The sequence below is a fragment of the Panulirus ornatus genome, chromosome 73 (assembly GCF_036320965.1).
Source record: "Panulirus ornatus isolate Po-2019 chromosome 73, ASM3632096v1, whole genome shotgun sequence".
NCBI lineage: Eukaryota > Metazoa > Arthropoda > Malacostraca > Decapoda > Palinuridae > Panulirus > Panulirus ornatus.
Genome location: NC_092296.1, coordinates 3,912,482 through 3,932,058, shown reverse-complemented (window position 1 = coordinate 3,932,058; position 19,577 = coordinate 3,912,482). Strand labels below are relative to the sequence as shown.

General features: G+C 36.1%; 2 protein-coding genes across 8 annotated transcripts in view; one reads left to right on the top strand and one right to left on the bottom strand.

The window, feature by feature from the left end:
• The window catches only part of LOC139748366 (FK506-binding protein 15-like), a 35,523-nt gene extending 28,790 nt beyond the window's left edge, over positions 1-6,733 (top strand). For all 7 annotated transcript variants that reach the window (XM_071661464.1, XM_071661466.1, XM_071661465.1 and 4 more), the window contains exon 18: positions 1,392-6,733. In XM_071661464.1, coding sequence (XP_071517565.1) covers positions 1,392-1,466 — 75 coding nt within the window. In that variant the 3' untranslated portion in view covers positions 1,467-6,733. The remainder of the gene's footprint in view (positions 1-1,391) is intronic.
• On the bottom strand, positions 4,038-19,494 carry LOC139748370 (vesicle-associated membrane protein 4-like). The gene is made up of 5 exons (XM_071661476.1): positions 19,298-19,494; positions 15,602-15,660; positions 14,327-14,377; positions 12,595-12,827; positions 4,038-10,767 (listed from the first exon to the last, which is right to left on the bottom strand). The coding sequence occupies exons 1-5, from the start codon at positions 19,355-19,357 to the stop codon at positions 10,739-10,741; spliced, it is 432 nt and encodes a 143-aa protein (XP_071517577.1). The 5' UTR covers positions 19,358-19,494; the 3' UTR covers positions 4,038-10,738.
• Positions 19,495-19,577: the final 83 nt, after the last annotated feature.

The window sequence follows — 19,577 nt, the reverse complement described above, 5'->3', positions numbered from 1 at the left end:
ATCCCAGTAGAGGTGAGGCCCTTTCCTTTTCCTTTTGTAATAAACTGGAATGAATAATAAAGCACCCAGCATGACTTCCCAAGGAATGAATAATTAAGCACCCAGCATGACTTCCCAAGTGTCATGGCAACTCTACTGACATGCAACTTTTTTTTTCTAACCCTCCCACTTTACATATACTCTGACACTTCTAGTTGGGCATGCTCACTCTCCCTGTCCCATCATATTACAAGCTGTAGCATCATGAGAGAGCTCAGTAATCATTCCTACTCGACTTTTGGTTGGACTTTCCCTTGGATTGGTATTGCTTTGCTGGCTGGGGTGCCATTAGCTTTGCTGACAATCCAACAGACGTTATCTTGGCTAGGATGGAAACCTACAACCCTTCTTCTAATAGATCTTTTGTTCCCTTTCATGGTTTGATCACTCCATAAAGTCCCTGGCATCAGGGACAAAGCATACCAGTCCATGAAGTTCTTCCCTTTCCATGAAACCTACTCTGCTTTCATTTCCTCATAGAATCTCTAAAGAGCTCTTCTTCATAATGTAAAGGACATCTTCTTAGAAGGAAAGTGTGTTATTTCACTTCTACAGAGATTTTTCTGGTCCTCAAGCAGAAGCATCTCTAATATGAAACATGAGAAATGTTGAAGCTCACATTTCACTTTAGGACACTGGGCATGGGTTGAAGACATGATTGAATATTTTTACAGGCTGCAGGTGCCTGCAAATGGAGTGATAATGACAGAGATTAAGGAAAAATAAAGAGTACTATGTTTCAAGGTTTAAGGTACTCTGCATGGTATAAAATTTGATAGACAGAAAAGAAAGAGTACTATATTTCCGCTTTAAAGTACTATTCTTGGTACAGAAATTCATTTAGGTATTGCAGATTTCTTATTGGTAAGTAAACTTCATTTTATTAAATCAGTTCATAGTATTCCATAGTATGAGATCTGATTCAGAGATTCCAAATCTTTTCTGTAAGTATTCTTGTACTATTCTTGTTCTTTTTGTAAACAAATTTCTCTTTACATGTACCTTCTTGAGAGGGTCTTAAATAAGATTACACTTTAGAGAGTTTCACTATAGCAATACCTGTCTGTTCCTCACTAAAAACTTTTCAATTAGCTAAAGGAATTACCTAGAAAGAAAATATCAAGTTATATAGATAGGTTCAGTATACCACTAAAGTTGAAATCATTTAACACTTAGATTGAATTTATAAATGTCAAAAGCACTTATGTAATTATTTTTCATGTTCAGGAAATGATTAGTATATTTTCCTTTTGCTTAAAGTTTACAGACAAGTTTTAAGAATTTATAAAGTTATCCCTGATGATCTTAAGAAAATCTGTGTTCAGAAGTTAATTAATGACCTTAATTTACAGGTATTGTCTCCACAACCCTGTCAGCCTCCCCTCTTTAGTGATGAAGATGATGAGGACTGGTTGTCTGTGATTTAGGAGGACACTAATTGGAATAATACTGATTTTATATTTTTTTTTTTATTTTAGATTAAAATATCTTACATTTGTGATGCATTGTATGTGCACAGTTGTCTTAAAACAACCTGGTAATGCAACTTATAAAAGAAGCACTGAAATACAGCTAATGTTATATTCTGGTTGCATACAAAGTTTGTTTCAGTGGCTCCCTTGTTAGTGAAGTAACACTAGGAACAGATGAAGAAAAGGCCTTATTTGCTCTCATCCATTCTGTAGCTATTATTTGTAATGCACAAAAACCACAGCCCCAATCCACAACCAGGCCTCACATACCTTTCTGTGGTTTACCCTGGATGCTTCATATGCCTTGGTTCTGCCCTTTGACAACAAGTTGCCCCTTGTAAATTATATATCTTATTATAGCATCACACAAAAATACTCTAGCTGACCATTATAGAAGACATAGAGAAATGGAGCAAAATGGGTTCTTGGATGACAACTGAAATCCTTATGGAACACAGAAATTGAAAGAGGAAATTGCTTGCATTGTTGAGGAAACTAGAGTTTCAGAGAGTGTTATAAAAGATGGCAGGCTGTATAAAACATGATCAAATTATTTATATTGAGAAAATCTAAAGTGATTTAATCATGACCTGTAAGTTTTTGATTAGACTCGCTGACAGTCAATAAGATAGGGAAGAAAACTCATGTATTGGAAAGTAAACTCAATTTGCTGTTCATTTTGATCCAGCTTGAATTGCTCACATATGTAAAATGAGTTTTAGAGCAAAAAGGTAAGTTTTGATTAGAGGCTATGAAGTGAAGAAAGTAAATTACCAACCCCAAGTAGGCTCATAGGCCCAACAATGAGGGCCGTTTCCCTGAACATGGATACCTTTGAGTAAACTTGAGCTGGTTTCAAGCTAGGCCTGTCACAGCTGTGGTGCTTTACTCCAACTGAAGTTGGTGCTGCCCATTTATCTTCCAAACAGAGGAAAGATGAACAGCTGAGCTGTGTGCCAGTGATTTAGTAGTCAGTAACACTAACTGTAACACTTCAGAGGCTATATCGTTCCAAATTTGCATTCCCTTTTTTTTTTTAGAAGGTTCCTCGTAACACTCTCCAATACATTCACCTTTAAACTATAAAATTTGTTTCCCAGTCTTAAATGTTTTATTTCATGCATCTAACTTCACATGTAAGTTTAGGACAGAGGCAGGGTTTCTTCAGATATTAGTGGGTCAGGTGTAAAACCTTGTTCTTTAGGTATTGGTGGGTCAGACAAGGAGCCTTCTTGCTTGCTAAGATTTTTAAATATAACTATGTGCTGTTCTTTTGTTGTTAACCCTGAAGAAGTCTCAAAAACTGATGTAAGCTTAGATATTCTTTTTCCTGTAAGCTAGGAGGATTTTGATACACTCCTCATTGTCATTGCAGATAAACATTAATTATGTATTGTTTGAATTCTGTTCTTGAAGTGTAAATTTAAATGTAAATGTAAACATAAGTGTAAATTACATGTGATATTAATTTTTATGTATTCCCTGCTTCACTGTAGTTAGTGGGCAATCCATACCAGTGGGTGCTCTCAGGAGTTTCATCCAGTTTCTCTGGCTGTCTTCGATGATAGGGTAGCCTTGGTTTACCAGGGAACTCATGGTTTTTTGTGTTAACCAAAATCTTACCATATATGAAACATGAATATCCACTCTTGGGATACCTTACTTTTTCTCCTTATTCACTATGTCAACTCAAGTGAAACCAACTTCTCCATTCACATCAGCTCCATACACAAAACGCTTCCACTGCATCCAGCCCCTAATCAACTCCTTTGGTATCTTCACATGAAATATACCAAGCCCCAATCACTTCTCTCAATCTATCTAATCATTTCTTCTGTGTTCTACTTACACTTCTTGTATCTTCTATTGTAATGTGATTCACTACAGTACTTCTCTGGGAGAAGGATTTCTGTGAACATATATGTGGCTTCTCTCTTGTATGAACATTCATTAGCTTTATCAAATAATTCTCCATGGTAAAGTTCTGGCATTGTATAACAATGATGTGGCTTCTTTCTTGTATGAGTATTCATATGCCTCACTAAATCATTCTTCTGTGAGAAGGCATTTTGGTACTGTAAATATTCATGTGAAAAGTGTGTGGCTTCTCTCCTGTATGAATAAGTAAGCCAGTGCTTCACAAGACCACTTCCTTGAGAGAAGGTTTTTTGATGCTGACCCCTTTTAGTCACCTTCTAAGACACTGGGAATATGTGGGAAGTGTTCTGTATCTCCTATCCTCAGGGAGATATATATATATAAGTGAAAAGTCACTTATGGTAAGGCTGTATCATCATCAGTTGAAGAGACAGAGTATGGTCTCATTAATGAACTTGCTTCAAAGGAGTCCATCCTGTCCCTTCTGCTGATTGTAGTTGCCCTGAAGCTTTAAGCCTTTAGGAAAAGGTATTTCTTACTTATAATTACCCCAAGACCTCTTTTTAAGAAAGAATCATGGTGTAATTTGTGATCTCTGGGGAAGACTTGCTATCCTAAAGTAATCAGATTCTCAGGACAAGGATACTCTTTCCATTTTTTTTTCTTTATTACTTTCAAATACATACCACACAAATCACAGAATTAGGAAGAAGAATGATTTAAATTTGGTTCATGTTGTAAAGCTGCTACTAAACCTTCACTGCACACCATACCAACATATTTCAGGAAAACATTGACACATGCAAACCTCCTGTCCCAGAGTCCATTCAGTCTTTTATGGGGCTCCCACAGAGTTCTCAGGAAACCCACGTGTCTTTGTGGGGAAAAATACAGGGCAACTGAACAGATAGTGTGCCGTGTCTTCATAGTGGCAGTTGCATTGTGGGCATGAAGAGTATTGAGATATGTTTAATCAGTGTTTGTAGTGTTGTAGGGATGGGTAATGTTTGGAGCATGGACAGGAAAGTGTAACTCATATATGCCTGAGGGAAAGTGATTTCAGACCAGTTGGGAGGGCAACTATTTGGTGCTTGACATTTCATTTTGATGTGTATATGTTTTGTCAGTTATATTTGTTGGAGGAGGGAGGATCTGTGAACATAGGTTACTAAAGTGTGAGTAAGGGTAAGCTTTTACTTCTGCTTGGGGGCTGATGGATGTGAGGGGTCTAGTACTGTCACAAAGAAAGGAGTGCCAAGCATGTTGTTGGATTATATTGTCTCTGTGTAAGTGTAGAGTGCTTGTGGTTGCTAGGTAGCAAGTGTTTGTTCTGAGGGCTATATTCTGTGTGGTTTGCAGCTCTGTTGTATTTGCTTTTAGGAGGATGGACAACCAAATAGGGGATGCATGAGGTCGGATAAAGTAAATTAATTATCTGTACAGCAGAGTAAACAAAAGGATTCTTTTTCATTTCCACATCTGGTACCAGTAAGTGCTCTGAGCGTATTTACTTTATTTGTTGCTTTCATGTTGGTGTTTGTGATATTGGAAGCGAAGGTCATGTGTGATGCCCAGAACAGTTGGAGTTTTGTTAACTGGGAGTTACTGTTTATTCAAAATGACAGGAGGGTGCAGCTCAGATTCATATCTCTGCACTTAAAAAGTTGACCTAAGACGTTTGTGGAGATGCAGATATTCTGTTGTGGGTAAGCCTCTGTTCCAATTGTGTGATGTAATGTTGCATGTCTGTTGTTGCTTGCATAGTGTTAGGGTGATGTGATTATAAGGTCATTATTACATAATCCTAGGACCCCCCCTCTCTCAGGGCTCCTACAGCTTCAAGGCTGCCATTCACCTGATATCAGGAAAAAGACTAAATTCACTGGGGTGAGAAGTTCTCCAATGTGACTATTCTCCAGTGATACATCTTTACCATGGGTGAAGTGTGATGTATCACTCATGGCATAACCACAAGCAGGTGAAGTCTGGTGCATATAAACACACAGGGTAAGAGAAGTGAGGTTAGCATGAACAGCATGACTGAGAGCAGAAGAGGGTGGGCTCAAATGATTATGACATATGGAGATGAGTGGGGAGAGGATAACTAAGAGGGTATATGTGTCAGAAGTGAAGGGAACAAGAGGAAGTATGGGGGAGACTGAGGATGAGATGGAAGGATTAAGTGAAAAATGCTTTGAGTGATTGGGGCCTGGACATGCAAGAGGGTGTGAAAAATGCATGATACAGAGCAATAAGGTATATATGGGGCTGTCAATCAGCTGAACTAGGGCATATGCAGCAATTGTGAAGAACCAGTGAGGTCTTGGATGTGAATAGGAGGGCTCTGATTCAGTGCACTGTACATGACATCTAGAGAGTTAATGTGAGTACATGAGGCCATTTGTCTGTTCCAGGCACTACCTTACTAAACAGAAAACAAACAAGTCTGGGAAAATAAAAAACTAAGCACTTGGAGCAATCACCGGCTGCCTAGAAACCACAAACACTTCACACATACTCAATGAAACAATCCCATCTCAGCATGTTTAGCATTCAATTGGCACTACACTTCTTGCACCCAAACCACTTCATAATTATTCACCATTTTCTAATTAGATATAAAAACCTTACCTCTGCCTCACACTTCAGCAACCTCTGCTTACAGATTCCCCCACCCAAAACAACCATAGCACTAACGAAACATATACTCACTGCCCTCCCAACTCAGTCTTAAAATCCACACCATCAGACATAAACAGTCTTAAAATTCAGTTGATCACACATAAACCCATTGGAAGCCATACCATACTACCCAGACAAACATAGGTTACATCTTCCCATCTGTGCACTAAACATCACCCATTCCTGCAATACTGGAAAACAATGTTTCAATTTATCCTAAGAATACTTCAGGTGTACACTGCAACTACTACACACAACCTGTGATCCTGGCCAGTGAATGGGGCTGTCTCCCAGAGCACAGTGAGCCTTATATAGAGATTGAATGGACTCCTAGTGCAGGAAGTAGGTACATACTTACCTACTCCCAGCCCCAGGATTTTCCTCTATCTTTATGATACTCCTACAGCATTCAGGAGGCTGGCCAAATCCAAAGGATGGTATCAAAGGTTTACCCCCAGGTGTTTCACATATTTGCCATTTCCCACATTAGCATCATGAACAGGTGACTGTACAGATGATGTGTTCTTAGATTCCACCTGCATATGGTAACACCTCAAGAAGTTAGTCACCTCTGAGTAGACTATATAATCATCAACAGACAGTAGAAACTTTTAGCCCTTTGTTCATAAAATCTACATAAAATAAAATTGGGATTACTGCAACTGCTAATTTCATTTTACATGAGAAACATTTTTCTGCTCCAAAGAAGCCCACCACAGTATGCTCCTGCCTGAGGTGCAACTTTAGAGCTGCAGGAGCCCCAGAAAAGGGATCCTAGGTCTACCTAATCAAATAAGTACCTCCTCTGATGTCAGTTACATTACACAGTACCTGCAACATAATTTTCCTAAAATATGCACAGGCATTTCAAATAGTAGTATATACACATAATGATTGCTATAACTGAAACCTAACCAGGGCAGTAAGCAAAGAAACTTGATATTCAGAGTAGTTACGAAAGTATTTCTATATACAATAGAGAAACAGTCTTGCTATAACACCAAAGCATCTACAGAAAGATAATCAAGGTACATTTGCAGTTCATGTGTAAAACAGGTAGAACATAAAAAGTTCATAATCCTTGGGAACAAGCAATGTGCAGACTCTGGAATTTTTTGGATTTCAGAAAGAAGAGTCATAGACTATGATCTGAACATATCATAACCTTAACAGAGTACACTGTTTACCTAATGCAAATGGTAAATGTTGTTTAAGTATAATATATACATACATTCACTGCCATCATTCAGGCAGAGAGCAAAGTCAACAGTAACAGCAAAACCCATACTCTAACATGAATGTGCCTGACTCTGAGAGTTTACAGTTTGGATTTTTTATATTCTACCTGCTTTGTAAAATAAAAGAACACTTACAAAAATTACTTAGTTTTCTTTATGCTAAAAGCCATAAATGAAATGATGTAAAGATACTCACAACCTGCATACACTTCTTCAGATAAGCTTAAATTATAAAGTTTTTAATGAAATCTAAATCATTACTGAGAATGAAATGGTTAAAGTTTAACTGCAATTCAAGTGCGCTAATTTACTGCTGGCATAAAGCTTATGTTAAAAAGGAATTTTGTGCAACTCTCATAATCTATATAAAAGGGTAAAATGGAAGAGTATTTGATTCAAACAATTCATACAAAAGCTGATGAATGTATAGTATTTTGAAACCCAATCAATACCAAATTAGGGTTACACTAAGTAAATAAACAATAAAGAATTCAGCACAGAAGAGGTATACATATGAATGCCTTAAATCAGAATTGCACCTTTGCCAAAATAATTCTATATGAATGTAAGATTTTCAGCTTATAAACTGCTTGCAGATTTAATTCTCATAGAAAAATGAAAACTTTAAAGAGATTTTGTTTTTTGTTCAGTAAATTTTTATACCTTTGCTCATAAAATCTACATACACTAAAATTGGGATTACTGCAACAGTTAATTTAAGAGAGATGAATCTATTCATATATAAATCACTGTTCTTTGAGCTTTAAAATGCAAGATTTCAGGGGTATAAAAACGAAATCCTCTGTAATGTTCAGCACACCTAACATCCTTTATCGAAAAACTGTATTTCATCACTGATTTCCCCATTCACATTTGGTAAAATTCAATGCTCTAATCTATGTAAATCAACCATTAATTACATCAAACACTGTATTACTCAGGATAGCATGAATATCTTTCTAAACACAGAATACAAAATATTTTCATGGTTACATATCTTCCTACATATGGATAGTGAACAACATAAGGTCATGTCAACCTGAGATGGGGCAATAATTATACCTGTTAAGAGGGATTCCTAGAAAATATTAGCAGCAGGCTCTATTTTCTTACTGCAGAGTTAACTACAGTCCTTGAAACACTTTCTTAAAGTAAAGCTGCTATGGCTATAGTAGCTGCAGTCTTTGAAACACTTCCTTAAAGTGAAACTGCCACGCTTGTGTAGTGACTTAAAAACAAAAAATCATTTACCATTACTTAAGAGAACACACCAGTGAGTCATCTAAACCATGTTTAAAACTCTTGACAATGAAGGAACCTATTACTGAAACTTTTCTAATGAAATTTAGTCTGACAATGAAGGAACCTATACCTAAAACTTTTCTAATGAAATTTAGTGTCTATGTGTAGAATGTACACTAGAGAAAGATTACAAATGATTTTGTAAAAGCAAATGTTGTGATAAATATCTGCTGCAAACAAATATTAATCTATCTAGATTTGTATATAGAAAATTATATATTCTTTATATTGAATACAGTATTTCTCTTTGATAAACTAACCATAAAGACTTTAAAACAACAAATACATTAAAGTTTCCTTGACATAGATAAACTATATACAGTACATACTAATATTACAACAGTAGTGAAGTAGATGCCTTAAGTACAAACTGGTTACCTTTGTAGTCAATGATTAGATTAAGCCTGATCAAATGTTAGTGTGTTGTTACTGTTATACATTTGTTTCCATGTAAAAAATAAAAACCTACATACAATAATGAAATATAAATTTGTTGTGAATGTCTGTAGATTCACTAATAAATGCAGTTTCTAATCAAATACATCATGTCAGAGACCATATCAAAAGATATTTCTGCATAACTAATGGAGAAGCTCAGATATTGATATCAAAAAATACCAGAGTAAAGAATAAAATACGTGATCTTTTCTTTGTTAAACTATTGCTCTAATTTCACATTTGGGTGTGAAGGTAAAAGGAAAGCAATCACCAGTTAATCTATTCTACATATATAAACACAGAAGACATACTAGTAATATTGTTATTCCTAGCAAACTTCAATTATGTATCCTGGAATTAACCCATGATAAGTTTGACTATGGGTATACATATAGATATCAAAGTTTACTGAGAATAAACTCAACCTTAGCTATGTTCTTTATCATAGTATTAAGGCTTTTTGTTTAACCAGTATGCCTTAGCTTATGCATACAAATACAAGGGTTTCATTACCTTGGTTATTTCAACAAATGGAAGGGTATTACCACAAATACATCATTATATTCACCTCTTACAATTACATAGTAAAGAAGAAACTCTCTAGTTTGCACTCTTCTTTGATTAATGCAATCTTGGTATTCTTTTTAATATTTGAAGCCATTTCAGAAATATTCATACATTCAAGGTAAAAGAGGGATACTGCAGTTCAAGCTGAGTTTCTGATATACTGTACTTTATCTTTTATTTTCTGCTTTTGATTATCATTTTTTCATCAGTATAAGCTAAATATTCTTATTTCCAAAACTGATAGGAATTTACTAACTTCATTGAAAATCTGCACTGAAAAAGCAAAAAGGTATATAACATACAAAAAAAATCACAAAACATGGTAATCTGAAATGGCCTTACTGCAAATGGATGCAAACTAATGAGGTTCTACTGTATTAAACAGCATACAGCTTTCATGCTCTATTAAGGCATTAATCTTGTTGTGACAAAACCACAGAACACAACTGTATCAAGAAACGTATTAAATTTGATAAATCAATCATTCCTTTGACAATTTTTCTATATCTGACATACCTAAAAAAGTAAAATATAAAAATATATTTGATATTTTAAAATCAAACTGATATTTCTAATAATTATTTAAGTATCCTCTAGATTTTCCAAATATTTTGTTCACTGTACATCCAAATATTAGTGTCAGAGACCCAGCAGTAACAAAATTTTGTGATGTACTTTGCATATTGTATCAAGTGTTGTAAAATGTGTAGTAGTTGCTTTCCAACTGCTTTATAAGAAATCTACTACATGTGAAAAAAGGGGGAACAGTTCCAGTTCATGAAATAGTGAAGATAAGTACACGTGTGAAGAATATGAAAGAAATTACTTAAAACTGGAAATAATCATTTCAGTAACAGAAGATTAACAATGAGTAACAGACCATCAAGCAGAGCTGCATAATGGTTGTAACTATGACATTAAACCATTGGTGAGAGAACTAGGGCCATAAAGAAAGTTCTCTTTAAACTATTGCATATTTCCCATTTTGGATAGAGGGGCCAGGTGATGTATCCCAATTAAAACTAAAGATAAAATATGTTCATGTTGTTCTAAAATATGGTCTGTGGTACAAATGACTAGGATTCTTTTACAGTTTTCAGATGCACCTGATGAGTTGGATGCCTATGAATTCATTTTGATTATCACCGGAACTGTTAAGAGAAATCAATAAAATATTAAATATCAATAGCTCAGTACAGTGTATTTAAAAAAACAACAGCTGTGGTTAGAGAGGTTTTCTTAACTAAAAGAATTAACTCCACACATTTTTTGGACATGCACTTGTCTACTACAATCATTAGAAAGCATATACCTTAAAACATTAGTTGGGATTATTACACCATCAAGATCTAGTGAAATAACAGAAAGCTATTCAAACTTCTACTTAGTTATATGCCGAATCTAATGTGGGACTTCATTAACCTAAAGGAATGCTTCCTTCTCATGTAGATCTACAGCTTTATTTGGTCACTAATTACAAAATATAATGGCAAGCAATAGTGTATATGATCTATTGTACTCTGAGATCAAACTGCAAATGTACATGGCAACTACAAATACCAATATTTATCAATGTTCTCTTACAGAGATAAAGTTCTCTATGCACTGTCTGACTAATCTTAAGAAAAAAATCACCTCTTTCAATGAAAATGCAAATATACTTTGAAACACTCCTAAAAATTTAGCCACATACCAACTACACCCCTAAACAGAGTACTCAAAACCCACCTCAAAATAACTGCTGACCCACCCTTCATTCCCACTGACATTCAAAATGCAATTAAAACCTTAAAGAATGCCCAGCAACTGACCCTAACAACATATCAAATTTCTACATACAAAGCTAAGGCCCAATTGCAGGCTAAGAACTCCCAGATATCAATTTCTACATACAATGCTAAGGCACAATTGCAGTCTAAGAGCTTGCAGATATCTTCAAACACTCCAGGCTATGCAACTAAATCCCAAACATCAGGAACTTTTCAACATGATACCTACCTTGAAACCCTCCAATACCAAATTCCTAAAAAAAGTGATCTACAACAGAGCCAAGCATAATGTTCCAATCTTGCTCAAACAGTATGGCCTTAGACCCAATCCCTCTACTACTACCCACCACACACACCCAACATAGCCTGGATGTCTTCAACCAACCACAATCCCACTACACACTAATTAAGCATTTGACATGCAACTGAAATCCTCACACAAAAGATACTTGACACCAGCCTCCACAAAAATGATAAAAGTGGTAAACCAGCTTCACAGTTGGCTATTAAGCTAGAATCATTCACAAAGGCTTCACTTCCAATATCCTCACACTCCACAACTAGGTAACCCAGGAAGCAGTTCTTTCAACAACCCTCTTCAAAATCTAGATGACTTCCCCTCACCTCCTGCAGACCCCTGATGACCTGATGACACTACTTGAATAACAAGTGATGTCACATCACACAATTAGGCATTGGCTCACTCAAAACAGTTGTCTGCATCCTAAAGAAATCCATAATCACTCTTTCAACTCCAAACAGAGACAAATCCAGTCTGTACCCATCAATAACCCTGAATGATAAGCCATCTCCATTCTAAACAACTACAACCATTACACATGACATATACATGAGATTTATTCCTCACACCAAAAACATCATCACACAGGATAAAACACACTAAATGCCCTCAGAATACCCACTGGAGCCAATCTTGGACAACAAAAAGTCCTGTACTATCCACTACATGCAGTTCATCTGCTCTACCCTAGACTATACCTCACCTGCCTGGTCATCCACCACATCAAAAGCAAACATGATAAAACTACAAACCACACAAACCAAGGCTCTCAAAACAGTCACTGGTTGCTGAGCAAAAACATCTGCACAAAGAAATATTTCTAATATAATCTCACTTCAATGTGCTTGGCAATCAACTCTTTACATCCACACTGAACTTCATTTCACACAAACAAAAATTATACTCACTGAATATCACAAGCAAGATGACTGCAACTACACCACCAATGCAGAGCTTTGCACGCGTATTCTGCCACCACATATTGCGTCTAAGACGAGTGGCAGAGCTTCGGAACTGGTCAGATGTGGTAGCCAAACCTTCTGATCTGTCTTGTAAGTTATCCAGTTGATCACCTCTTTCCAGTAGCCTCCCGACATTGTCACGCATCACATCAGTAACTTCAGCTATCTGCACTCTTACACTGTTGTAGAGTATCAATACACAGTTCAGATGCTAATGAAGGTGAGAATGTTAAGAATCTTACAGCTAAGATTTCTTTATCTTTTTCACCTCTGCTTTGCCTGTAACCAATGCCCTATTTACTCCCTTCACTGTTGATCCCATTTGTTCATTTGTTCTGCTCAAACTATCCACCTCCCTCTGAAACACTTCCATATGCCTTTCCTAAATTCATTAGTGCTGTATATTTTCTTTCTTCTAAAAAACTTTCTCCATTAGTAGCCCAAATAAAAAACAAGCTAGTTTAAACAGCCTTTTCCCTTAACAAAATCTATTCTAGAGATGCAATAGGTTTAATAATCTTTTAATGGTCATTATAATACAACCAAAGGTTTATATTAACAGGACTAATTCCAATGTAATTCTTTCAATCATTTGTACCCCATTTAATATATACATAATAAAACAAGTCTCACCTCCTTTGTCCTATTATCAGGGATATGAGTACTTTTCCATGCTTCAATGACCGATTTCCATCTGATCAACCACTGGTTAACCTTCAAATACTACTTCACTTCTTGTCATTTGTCAACACCTTATTTCCCACTCCATACATATTCCCCCGCTTGTATTTTCTGGTGCATTACTGCTCTCTTCACCTCCTCCTCTATAATATTTTCTTCTATCCTATACATATAACACATTTTCCTTAAATCTAATCCTACTGCACCGATACATGAGACAATAACCTCCAATCATTTTCTTAAAATACTCTCTCCACATCTTACAAATATCATCCATTGTCATATGCAGTCTTCCAGACTTGTCTAATACTCTTTCTATTCACAAAGCTGTTTGTGCTAATTCATCTCCTTCTAAAGCTGTTAATTACTTTTTACTGAATTTCTATTCAACCTGTTCATGAGATCCCTATTTGCTTTCTTTTTATTCAATTTATTCACAAGCACTGCTTATCTATCTATTCATTTTTCAACATTATACTTCACAGTGTATGCCCCCTTATCATTATTATTTTTGGAAAAGATTATGTTTCTTCCTCCAAATTCTCTTTCATCCACCAACTCATTCTTTAACTTCTTGACTCTTATTCTCCTTGCTTTTTCATTCACATTTCAAGGCAAATACCACTTAAAAGTTTACAAAGTTCATTTCTACAGCATGAAAATAAAAGTGCATGATCTTGCTCCCATTTCAGATTTGACCAGTGAAGCATGAAGATTATTGTTACAAAAGCATTATTTTTTACATATGAAAACTGAAGACTTACTTGTAAAGCAAACTTAAATATGCTAATTTTTATATTCACTGAGATGTAGTCAGTGGTGAAAAGCCCTACATTTGGATATTAGATTATCTAAATGTGGAGTCTTGTCTAAGTCACATCTTATTTTTCTGGTCTGAAAAATAATCATTTGCTGATCTACTACAACACATTTATATTCAAAACATCTCCATTAAAATAGGTCAATAAAACATATAAAAGATCAATAAAATACTTACTCCTTTAACTTATCGGAGGCAAACCGTACAGTCTTTTTACTAGAAGGTCCTCTGGAATTATATAGAAATACTTTGTATTTCAGTATTAAAGAACTGAGGTACAAGAGAAATTTCATGAAGTACGTAACTTATTCCTAGCTCTTAAAATACTCACTGAGATAACATCATTTTATCAATATTATAACTTTAGTACCTGTTTGAGTGTCTCAAGTAATAAATCCAACTGAAAAACTGCCACTTCTGTATTGACTGCAAAGTTTTTCTGTGTACAGAGAGTTCTGACCTTTCTTGAAAACCTAAGTCTATCTAATCATGTCATATATAAATCAGAAAGCGATGAATTAACTAAAGCATCACTATAAGCAGCAGTTTTAAAAGTAAAGGTAGATGATGCAAAATCAGGCGATTCAAAAACCGTGATGTTGAGGTAAAAATTTCAACTGCTTGGAGAAATCCCTTATATACAGGAATTTTGCTAATTTTCGTACCCTTAGTATACAATCATATCACTTTGCCTTCATAGTCTTTATGCACATCATGCACATGATACAGAATATAACTAGTATTACTGCTTATCACTAGCATTCCTTATATCAAGGCTGGTTTGCATAGGCATTTATCAGCTGCGTATGATAAAATTTTACCCTCTTCCAATTTCCATGCACATTATGTATGTGAACTATTAAACGAAACTGGCATTATTTCACATCAATGGCTTATTCATATATGCCTAGCTGGATAGTCCACAAATTCAGCACGACCCTGGTTCCATGCATTTTGGATTTTGGATTGTTTACCTGTATAACGATGTTTTTTAAATCAATTTGTATTTAGTGAAGCACCTTGGAAATACAGTGCTAAAAATTGTAATGCCGATGTATTTACACAAACTCTACAGAAAAACTGTCATACCTGCTTAATTTCATCCAACTCTTACAGTGGACAGGTCAAAATGGTGTTCATGTTCAACATTTTGATATAGTTCTAGCAAATAACTCAGTACAAAAGAAAAAGGCTTAATCCAATATAAATATACAATTTCACTATTCATAGGTGCTATCCTTTAGTTCAAGTATCATCATGGAGTTGCTGGTTCTAATGATGAAAAGATTATCTAAACTCTTCAGCTATAATCTGAATGGACCCTGCCAAACCCATACTACTACATGCAAAACCTAAGCATACTCACAAATTAACCAACAGAATTCAAGTTAAATACAAAACTCATAATCACCCCAATCAACAACACATGGTTTTCTTAATATGAACACTTACTTGAGGAAGAAGTCTTCTTCATCATCACCCACATCATCATCTTTACTGATCAACTTTTCCTGAAAATAAGAGATCTAATTTAGCTTACCAATTTCTAAATATACAGCTCACCTTACCTGCAGTAAATGTGGCACCTTCATTAACCAGGTCAAGTCGTCACTCACTTGATCATTCTGTTTATTCTTCAAAAGGTTTTCCACAAATGCAACACCAGCTGAGACTGTCCCATATACATATACATAAATATTTTTCTTTTTCTTTCATACTATTCGCCATTTCCTGCATTAGCGAGGCAGCGTTAAGAACAGAGGACTGGGCCTTTGAGGGAATATCCTTCTTTTGGAAAATTAAAAAAAAAAAAGTGAGGGGAGGATTTCCAGCCCCCCACTCCCTTCCCTTTTAGTCACCTTCTACAACATGCAGGGAATATATATATATATATATATATATATATATATATATATATATATATATATATATATATATATATATATATATATATATTTTTTTTTTTTTTTTTTTTTTTTATACTTTGTCGCTGTCTCCCGCGTTTGCGAGGTAGCGCAAGGAAACAGAGGAAAGAAATGGCCCCACCCCCCCCCCCCAACACATGTACATACACACGTCCACACACGCAAATATACATACCTACACAGCTTTCCATGGTTTACCCCAGACGCTTCACATGCCTTGCTTCAATCCACTGACAGCACGTCAACCCCTGTATACCATATGACTCCAATTCACTCTATTTCTTGCCCTCCTTTCACCCTCCTGCATGTTCAGGCCCCGACCACACAAAATCTTTTTCACTCCATCTTTCCACCTCCAATTTGGTCTCCCTCTTCTCCTCGTTCCCTCCACCTCCGACACATATATCCTCTTGGTCAATCTCTCCTCACTCATTCTCTCCATGTGCCCAAACCATTTCAAAACACCCTCTTCTGCTCTCTCAACCACGCTCTTTTTATTTCCACATATCTCTCTTACCCTTACGTTACTTACTCGATCAAACCACCTCACACCACACATTGTCCTCAAACATCTCATTTCCAGCACATCCATCCTCCTGCGCACATCTCTATCCATAGCCCACGCCTCGCAACCATACAACATTGTTGGAACCACTATTCCCTCAAACATACCCATTTTTGCTTTCCGAGATAATGTTCTCGACTTCCACACATTTTTCAAGGCTCCCAAAATTTTCGCCCCCTCCCCCACCCTATGATCCACTTCCGCTTCCATGGTTCCATCCGCTGACAGATCCACTCCCAGATATCTAAAACACTTCACTTCCTCCAGTTTTTCTCCATTCAAACTCACCTCCCAATTGACTTGACCCTCACCCCTACTGTACCTAATAACCTTGCTCTTATTCACATTTACTCTCAACTTTCTTCTTCCACACACTTTACCAAACTCAGTCACCAGCTTCTGCAGTTTCTCACATGAATCAGCCACCAGCGCTGTATCATCAGCGAACAACAACTGACTCACTTCCCAAGCTCTCTCATCCCCAACAGACTTCATACTTGCCCCTCTTTCCAGGACTCTTGCATTTACCTCCCTTACAACCCCATCCATAAACAAATTAAACAACCATGGAGACATCACACACCCCTGCCGCAAACCTACATTCACTGAGAACCAATCACTTTCCTCTCTTCCTACACGTACACATGCCTTACATCCTCGATAAAAACTTTTCACTGCTTCTAACAACTTGCCTCCCACACCATATATTCTTAATACCTTCCACAGAGCATCTCTATCAACTCTATCATATGATATATATATATATATATCAGGGCATGTGAAGCGTCTGGGGTAAACCATGGAAAGTTGTGTTGGGCCTGGATGTGGAAAGGGAGCTGTGGTTTCGGGCATTATTGCATGACAGCTAGAGACTGAGTGTGAACGAATGGGGCCTTTGTTGTCTTTTCCTAGTGCTATCTCGCACACATGAGGGGGGAGGGGGATGGTATTCCATGTGTGGCGAGGTGGCGATGGGAATGAATAAAGGCAGACAGTGTGAATTGTGTGCATGGGTATATATGTATGTGTCTGTGTGTGTATACATATGTGTACATTGAGATGTATAGGTATGTATATTTGCGTGTGTGGACGTGTATGTATATACATTGTGTATGGGGGTGGGTTGGGCCATTTCTTTCGTCTGTTTCCTTGCGCTACCTCGCAAACGCGGGAGACAGCGACAAAGCAAAATAAATAATATAAATAAAATATAATAATATATATATATATATATATATATATATATATATATATATATATATATATATGTATATATAAAGTACTGGAAATGTTTCACTACATGCAATAGTAGACCATTAATGTCACACTACTTCACTACACTGATATAATTACACATTAATCAATAATCATTATAACTAATACATTCACATAAGTTATGCATATACATGAAATATTACATAATTGGCAAAAAAATCATTGCTCCATTAAGCATAACATGGTGGATTCACTTGGGAGCACAAACATCATATTTTTCAACAATTAAAGCATAAGGAGAACAAATGGCCTGACAGTATTTTTCCCATAGTAATTACAAATGCCTGTGATGTCAGGCATCTGTGAATACCTGGATGGCATACCTTACATTTCAACAGAGGACACAAGAGGGCAAACCATACATCTACAGCCTTATACAACTGGGCTGTAGAAGTACCTGTATAGTATGCCTTCTGTCCTTTACTGAAATGTGTTGTGTGCCATCCCGGTATTCAAAGATGCCTGACATCACAGGCATCTGTAATAATTACAGGAAAATTCCTCAATGTCGTCAATTCTCCAAACACTTTAATGGCAGAAAACATTGTGTTTGTGCTCCCAAAGGAACCCACCCTGTTATGCCTTACAGACCTACGAGTTTTTTACCCGGTATGTAACTATTCTATGCATATGCATAAATCATGAGTATGTACTAATTGTAATAATTATGAATTAATGTGTAATTGTATCAGCATAATCAAATAAAGAGACAATAATAGTTTACCGCTGTCTATGGTGAAACATTTACATTATTTTCATATAATATCTAGCGTATTAAGTGACGATCTTAAGCAATGTTGCATTTGCGGAAAACCATCAGAATAAACAGAATGAACATGTGAGTGACTGACTTGACCAAGTGCATAGTTAATGGTGGTGCATACGTAACTACCAGTGTTTATGTCTTGTAAAATACCATTCAGCAATTTACTTTGATGTAGCAAAATTAATCAACCCACACTCTCCAGATCCCAAAGTATACGAAATACAATTATGCAAATATAAATGAGATTCTTCAACCAATATGGTACCAGGATTAACTTGGAACATTCCTGCATAAACTGTTCAACATAAAAGTCAATAAATCATATAGTAACGATGTGCAACTGAATCTAAACATGATTGGCATCATATCGTTTGATTAATCAAATTTGTTATATCATTAGAATAAACACTAGATATCCTTTCCTGTTAATCTGACCTTCGATATTTCCCACGCGGATATCAAAACAATCTACTCTGCTCAAGTTTATTTTCAATTTCAATTAATATCTAGAGTGAAATTACTGTATCTTTAAGTCCTTAACAGCTTTAACAGCATCAAAAGCATTCAATAATGTGTTAACGATTCATTAGAAACATCCAATCCAGCTGTTTACTTACAACTTCATCATCATCGGCTTCGTCCATATCCTCGGCTGATACATTACGCTTGGGAGGCATTATGTCACCTGTGGGTTCTTGGAAGAAGCTCCAAGCAGTAGATAATTCTGTTTAACGAGACAGTAAGGTTAACGAACTTCAATATGTTACATCTGTCACACAACCTCGGCCATATTTGTTTACATTTACGGATTGATGTAAATACAAGGAACTGACGTTCGTCTAGCAAGAACGTCTAATGCTTCTTTTAAAATCTTTTTGAACATAATTCTAGCATCTA

Bases quoted from the DNA above. Each gene is read 5' to 3' on its own strand.
- LOC139748370 (XM_071661476.1), bottom strand. From the start codon at position 19,357: ATGCCTCCCAAGCGTAATGTATCAGCCGAGGATATGGACGAAGCCGAT. The intron at 15,661-19,297 runs GTAAGTAAACAG...TCTTATTTTCAG, and splicing joins AAGCCGATGATGATGAAGTT to GAAAAGTTGATCAGTAAAGA. The intron at 10,768-12,594 runs GTGAGTATAATT...TTCTCTTAACAG, and splicing joins CATCTTGCTTGTGATATTCA to TTCCGGTGATAATCAAAATG.